Source organism: Pagrus major, chromosome 12, assembly GCF_040436345.1.
Source record: "Pagrus major chromosome 12, Pma_NU_1.0".
Taxonomy (NCBI): Eukaryota; Metazoa; Chordata; class Actinopteri; order Spariformes; family Sparidae; genus Pagrus; species Pagrus major.
In genome coordinates, this window is record NC_133226.1 from 25581877 (window position 1) to 25589364 (window position 7488).

The 7488-nt window shown below is 36.6% G+C and overlaps 1 protein-coding gene across 1 annotated transcript; it reads right to left on the reverse strand.

Moving 5' to 3' along the window:
- Positions 1–1760: 1760 nt before the first annotated feature.
- Positions 1761–7421, reverse strand: LOC141005883 (peptidyl-prolyl cis-trans isomerase-like). Its single transcript, XM_073477937.1, has 5 exons — positions 7344–7421; positions 4002–4032; positions 2473–2561; positions 2214–2386; positions 1761–2107 (listed from the first exon to the last, which is right to left on the reverse strand). The coding sequence occupies exons 1-5, from the start codon at positions 7410–7412 to the stop codon at positions 1972–1974; spliced, it is 498 nt and encodes a 165-aa protein (XP_073334038.1). The 5' UTR covers positions 7413–7421; the 3' UTR covers positions 1761–1971.
- Positions 7422–7488: the final 67 nt, after the last annotated feature.

Genomic DNA, 7488 nt, shown 5'->3' on the forward strand with positions numbered 1-7488 from the left:
ACGTATCTTGTAAACAGGAATGTGAGCTATAAAATGGCTGAATGTTAACATTAGTTGTTAGCTAACAGAAGCTAATGGGTTGATATGATGATATACTTATATGTTGTTTTACCTTGAAATATGGTGAAATATGGCCGGATGGTCCTTCACATTTTCGATATCCAATGTCTTTTCATTTGCTGAGCAGTCACGAAGTGGTGAAATGATAATTATCAGATTTTCTAAGTTCGACTACGTTTCGACTTTCATATCGAGAGGTGAAGCGGGACACAGCCAGCGTTTCCACATTTGTAAGCGTGACACCACTTGATATTTGTAAGGAGACCTCGGGGGCATCTCCGGCCGTGTTTGTGGCGACAAAACCAGGTATTTTAAGCCAAAACATGATGTTTTTCTACCAAGTGTTTTTTGTGAGAACTTAAGCAGACCATAACCGCAGCACCGTCATAAGATACAACTGAAAATTTAAACCAAAAGACTGAAAACAGCCTCAAACTTTTCTGAAAAATCATTTAAATCAATCCTACCTGTCTGAATCCAAACCGGGTCTGATCCTGATAATTGGACAAAGGGATAGCAAAATAAAACATTTAGCGAAGACTAGCTCTACATCTTTCATTCATTACGGCCACGGTGGAATGTAACTAAGTACATTTACTCACATACTGTACTGGAGTATAAATTTAAGACATTGTACTTTACTTGGGTGTTTGTGAATATGTGTCATTGCTTTGAACTAGCCAACAGTATATAAAGTAGTTAAACATCTACAGCAGTCAAATGCTTCATACACATTAATGCAGCAGGAATATTAAAGGTGCACTCTGTAGTTTTGGGGAGGAAACGTTCATCAGAAGAGAAAGATCCTCACTGATGGATTTTTTCTGCCTAAATAAACTAAATAAACAAACTCTGGTTGTGTTCATGACTGAATAAACAAGCTGACCTTAAAGGACAACACAATTTATACTGTTTGTTTTTTTTGTTTATATGTGGCACTTATGGAAAAAAATAAATATTTAATTTAATTTTCATACTTTAAGTACATTTTGCTTTTTGTTTTAAATGGATGATATTTTTCTTGGAGTACTTTAACCATGAGATATTAGCACTTTTACTGAATTAACAGATATGAATACTTCTTCCACCACTATACAAAGGTGTGAGCTTTTACCTTGCCTACCTCTAGTGGTAAAATGTGGCAGCAGCAATAATTCAAAAATGAAACCACATTGTTACAGCACTTCATTTTGATCCAACTGGCATTAATCGAATCACAATATTGTGATTAATCAACTGTCTGTGTTCTTGAATTAGACAACGCACACAAAGTAAGCTTTGATGTGGTTTTATTTACACGATCATCATCATTTTATTCTGATTTTGTTAACAAATGTGGTCCTTAAACAACAGATTAGAAGGTACAAAATATTACACAACAAATATCAGCACAGGCGTGGACATTTTTAGTGGAGAAAGTGGGTGCATTGGGGTGTTTTTCTACGGATGCTGCAGATGTAAACACAAAAATAATTTGCCTGAAATGGTGACTAAGTATTTTAATTACATGTACATTTTCATTTAATCTTATAAGTTCAAAATAAGGGGTCATATTTAATGCAAAAAAGTTTTCCCATCCAATAAATTAAATAACATAAATAAAATCATTACATACAAAGTTAAGTGGAACTTCTACATAAACATAATGTGTTTTTCAAGTGTTGTTATTCAAGTATTACACATAAAATAAATGCATTTCAGATTGGTTATTCTGTCTCCTGTAATAAATCACACATCTAGTGAAAAATGTTGTATTAAATGTCACTCTTTACAACTTATGTCACAGAAAATATACACAAAATTAAAATACTTAAAGTCAGTGTTTTAGGCAATATATGTTTCTGAGAGCACAATGTCAAAGATGACTGAGAGAACAAGGTGAACAGGCTGAACCGAAGGAGCTTAGTCGCACTATTTCAGCTCTCCACAGTCGGCGATGACAACCTTGGCTTTAGGGGTGCCGCTCTTTGTGCCTTGCTTCTCTATCGCCTTGACAACATCAATGCCCTCCACAACTTTGCCAAACACCACGTGTTTCCCGTTCAGCCTGGCAAAGAGAGCGGCCGATTAGTATGTGAGAAGAACATCGGAAACAAGCTGAAACTGTTGATTAAATCCGAATGCAGCGGTAGACGGGTGAAAGTGGAGCTCACCAGTCAGTTGAAGCTGTGCAGATGAAGAACTGGGATCCGTTGGTGTTGGGCCCAGCGTTAGCCATGGAGAGAGTGCCCATGCCCGAGTGCTTCAGCTGGAAGTTCTCATCGGGAAACTTCTCCCCATAGATGGATTTGCCTCCAGTTCCATTGTGGTTGGTAAAATCCCCACCCTAAAAGGAAATCATCAAATATCAATTAGCTCAGGTTAAATCTGAAACAAATCTGAAACAGGACACATGTCTTTCCTTCACTGTACCTGGCACATGAATTTAGGGATGAGGCGGTGAAAACCGGAGCCCTTGTAGCCAAAACCTTTCTCACCGGTGCACAGAGCACGGAAATTTTCTGTAAAATAAAAAAGACATTAAATGCACTCAATCCAAATAAAATACTGAAATAAATCACAGGTTTATAGGATGATTTATTTCTTCACAGCAGGGGTCTCAAACTCAAACCACCCGAGGTCTCTGACCAGGCTGCTGAATACTTCATTTTTCTCTGCGCAGTTGTTTGGATCTCTTTGTAGTAGTTTCCAAAGTCGTCCAAGTGGATGGATAGTGCTTCCCAGATGTTTTGTATCTTTGTGGTTGCTTTGTGTCTCTTTAGTCTATTTGAGGTTTTTTGGGTTTCTTTGTCATTATTTGCATGTTTTTCTGTCCCTTCTCGCTTGTTTTTAGTCTCTTTGAGGTTGATTGTGTCTGTTTTTGGTGGTTCAAGTCTCTGTGTAATCGTTTTGAGCCTGTTTTTAGTAGTTTATATCTCTTTGTGGTTGCTTTGCATCTCTTTGTGTAGTTTTAAGTGTCTTTACAGTCATTTTTTGATTATTTAAGGTTGTTTCCAGTCTCTGTGTAGTTGTTTTGAGTCTGTTTTTGGTTCTTTCTGTCTCTTTGTGGTAGTTACGTGTCTCTTTTCAGTCATTGTTTGTTTCTTTGTGGTTGTTTTGTGTCTTTGTGGTCATTTGTACCCTCTAGTACCCACAGCTCTTGCCACAGCAGATCCACACTGACACCCCTCTGATAACTACAATACTACAGTAATACTACAATACTACAGCCCATTCTCTGACCCCTTGAGGATCCCTTACATGTGGGGGCCTTATACAATTGTCTTGTGGCTTTGATCCGACCATCGGGCTGCTATTTTGAGGCCCTTGCCTCAGAGAACATGACAATTAAAGTGCAGAAGCAGCAGAAACAGCATGATGTGTCTGAGGCACAATAGAAACTACTGTATGCACAAAAAAAGCATATAGGCCTTTCTTTCTGCATCCGCTGAGTGTAAATGAGGTCACATAACTAACAATAGCTAAGTGGGACCGAATCCCAGTCAGCTGGTGATGCATCATGCAGGTTTTCTTGTTGGTAGATGAAGAAGAAGGTTGTGGGACAGAGAACTGATATATTACAGTCAACCACTACCAGCTGTAATAAGGTGGAAATGATCAATAAAAGACATTTCAAGCAAACAAGTGTTCTTTTTACTTCTTCTTCCTTATTATCATTAATCACCGCAGCGGGAGCACTCCTTGTTTACACTCACTTTTATCTCCACAAATGGCTATTAAGGCTCTTTTGATCAATGCCTTCCAGCCTCGACCCATATTCAGAATAAACTCTCGGCGGAGGATTAATGGGGACGCATAGTTTCCTCGACCAAACACGAATCCATTTTGGGAGTGTGGAAAAAAGAAACCCAGAGCAGCAGCAGCAGCAGCAGCAGCTCTGTGGTTGATGCTGAATGCACTGAACATACAAGGCTTTCTCCTTATTCTTAAAGCTTACCTACCTGCAGTCTTCGGGACCACGTCGGCCCGGAGCTGCAAAAACACAGACATTTACATTAGTGTGGAGGGAAACAGCAAAGGTGGGTGACTTAAAATAATACATACAATAGTTTTAGGTTATATCAAGATAAACAACATTTTGAAATCTCCTGGAAAGCTTCTCATAAATGCGAATATCATATTGATATTACAACAATATCGGTACTTTCACAAAACATTAACACAATTAGATTTATGATCAATAATCATCAGTAATGTGGATTTAATGACTAAGTGGGTAAGAACAGAGAACTTTTACTCTAAACTGTCTAAAAAGTCTTAAAAACAGACTTATAGGAACAATTTCTACATTTTGGGAAATGTACATGTTCGCTTTCTTGCAGAGATTTGGACTGATATCAGTCTCTTGTTTGTCAGAACCAGTAATTTTCCAAGGAAGCCATGTGGCTTTTACCCAAATTGTGGGTACTTAAATCAGGTAAATACCCAAAGTAGGGCTGGGCGGTGTGGCCATAAAAGAGTTACGATGTATGTCTCGATATTTTGAAATCTCATAAATGTTAGGACTGGGCAACAAAACCAAATATCACAATATTAAAACCTCGATACGGTATATAATAAAACATTAACACAATTAGATTTATGATAAATAATCATCAGTAATGTGGATATAATGACGAAGTGGGTAAAGACAAATATTAGAACAAGTCTGGTGAGTTAAGAAAACTTTAGTGTAATGCAGCCTTTAAACACAGGGAAAGACTTTTGTCAGATCATGATATATTTAAGACATTATATAGTTTCATATCTTGATAAACGATATATATATATATATATATATATATATATATATATATATATATATATATATATATATATATATATATACATATATATGTATATATATTGCCCTGATTAACTATAAACTAAACCTTTAGAAGAAAAGAAGGCTCAAAATGGACTTTTTAAACACTTGTCATTTTTAACTCAGCTGATAAAACTACACAAGACTTTAAGCCTAAAATCCAAAGATTAGTTCTCCAGGAAATGTCGTTTTTGCAGCTGTAACTTTAGTTTCAATATAAATTAATCTCACAATTATTTATTAATAATTTTGTCTATAAAATGTTTAAAAATATGTCCATGAGTTTATATTTTCCCAAACTCCAATATGACTGATCTAACAGTCAAAAGCACAAAGATACTCAGTTTACTGTCACATACGACGAGATACAGCCAGAAAATCTTGTAGTGAGAGGCTGAAATCAAAAACTGGACTTTTTGCTTGAAATATTGATTATCAGAGAAGAAGCTGATTAATTTTGGTAACACTTTATAATAATCCTCTTTTAAATATTTTACCTTTCAGAAGCATGTTTTGTACGGTGATATTCATTCTATAAACTGGGTTCAGAGTTTTACTTTAAAAATGTATTCTGATACAGTCACTAATTACCTGTTAAAAGAATGAATCAGTAACGTAATAATCCTAATTTAAGTAAGAATTCACTTTACAACCCGCTGTACGTGCTGCATTGTCTCAGGAGCGTCTTGCATGACGTTTCCTCCTCCTCTGCTGCCTGAAGTATTCACTTAGCACTTCACCGCTTGGGGCCATCTTCCTGGTGACCTCATGCATCTTTGTTGAGAGTGGCTTTGACGCTCACTCGTCCTCCTTCTTTCTGCTTAACCTCTGGACGCTGGACTTCATGCGTTGTAAGGAGCTTCCTTGTCTTGACATCGGTGGCCTCTCTCTCCTCCTTTGGCCTGCTTATTATGCCAGCAGGGTATCTGATGACCAGCAGGGTTCAGGTGTTGATGGCTCGGATCTTGTTCTCTGACTTTTCAGGACTTGGCTCATGGTTTCCATTTGCTTGCGGGACCCCAAGGTCTTCTGGCCCTCTGGTAGTTCAACCCCTTCTGTTATCCTGTCTGTATCCTGTGCAGTCATGTTTCTCTGTGCAACTGTATTTATATTTTCAAACTTTTCTTTAAATATACTTCTATTTCACACTGTGAGTGTCCCCCTAATTATCAGATCAGCTGAGTCAACTCCTCGATTTAATAACTTTTAAAAACACAGACAAGCATTTGGATGATGTCTATTCAAAGGTTTTAATGTAAATTGTATTATATTTTAGTTTATTTATCCGTCTTTTATATTTCTTGTCTACTGTTCTTGAAATCCTCGATTTCATTGCAGTTTATTTTGTTTAATTTCTCTTTGCACCTGTGTTGTATGTACTTGTATGTTTTGTGAAGCACCTCCTAACTTTGGTTTTGAAAAAAATTATTATTATTATTATTGTTATTATTATTATTATTATGATATTATTATATGTTTGTAATATTCATATTTTCTACTTTATGTTTCTATTTTATTTCATATTTACTTCTATTTTATCTTGCTTTATATCTTGTTTTTGATTTTATAGACGAATTACACAGTATTTATCAATCATTTACAAAATATTTTAAACATCAGTTGCAACTTTACAATAAACAGCTGCTTAAAGGGGCACTGTGTGGTTTTGGAGAAGAAATTCCAACTCAGAATTTTAATATTTACAATATTAATGAGGTAGTATTATATATAGAGAGAAATATTTATTTTTTCCATCAGTGAATAAACAAGCTGTTGTCAGAGGAAAATAAGGTCCCAGAACACTGTTTGAAGCCAGAAAGGTGGCAGGGTCCGCCACATATAAACAAAGTAAAAACAGTATAACATTCAGTCAGTTTGTTTATTCAGTCATGAAAACAAAAAAGTTTATTTAGTTTGTTTAGGCTGAAAAACAAAATCTTTCTCTTCTGATTGAAATGTATTCCCCCAAAACTACAGAGTGCACCTTTATGCAATGTTTGTTGACAGTGAAACAACTATTAATTAAAATGTAATTAACTATAAATTAACCATTTATTAATGATTCTCTATCATTTCCCTCTTTAACTGTGCCTGTGTGATAAGCAGCAGCCACCTGCCATCACAAGGCACCAGCAGCAGCAGCAGCAGCAGCAGCATCAGCTGGGCGTTCCCATCAGAATAAAATCACTCTGCAGGATTTGCATTTAATATAATGTCTCTTATCTGCATTTATGCATTTATTAACACAACATCAGGATATATGGATGTACATATGCAAGGCTGGCTACCAAAATGGAAGCCTAAAAGCTGCAGGAGAAGTTGACGCACCACAACATGTCTGTCAGAGCTGCAGGCCGGTTGCACCTCACACAGATGGATGTGAAAGATAATAACCTTGCCACCGATTTTAAACCTTGAAAAATCAACCAAAGTGAGAAAAGTTAAGTGAATAGTCAGATTTTTTTTTTTTTTATCTTACCTCCATTAAAATCCTGCCTGCGCTGACGCCATCAACAGTGATGTCAAAGAAAACTCGCGGGTTTGCCATGTTTATCAGCGTGAGATGTTGATTAAAAGATGCCCGCACGCACTTGAACGGACCCCGCACGGCGCGTCAGACTCGC

Excerpts from the sequence above, each read along its gene's own strand:
- LOC141005883 (XM_073477937.1), bottom strand. The coding sequence starts at position 7,412 with ATGGCAAACCCGCGAGTTTTCTTTGACATCACTGTTGATGGCGTCAGC. Across the intron at positions 2,562-4,001 it reads CGTGGTCCCGAAGACTGCAG|AAAATTTCCGTGCTCTGTGC; the intron begins GTAGGTAAGCTT and ends TTTATTTTACAG. Across the intron at positions 2,108-2,213 it reads TGCACAGCTTCAACTGACTG|GCTGAACGGGAAACACGTGG; the intron begins GTGAGCTCCACT and ends TCTCTTTGCCAG.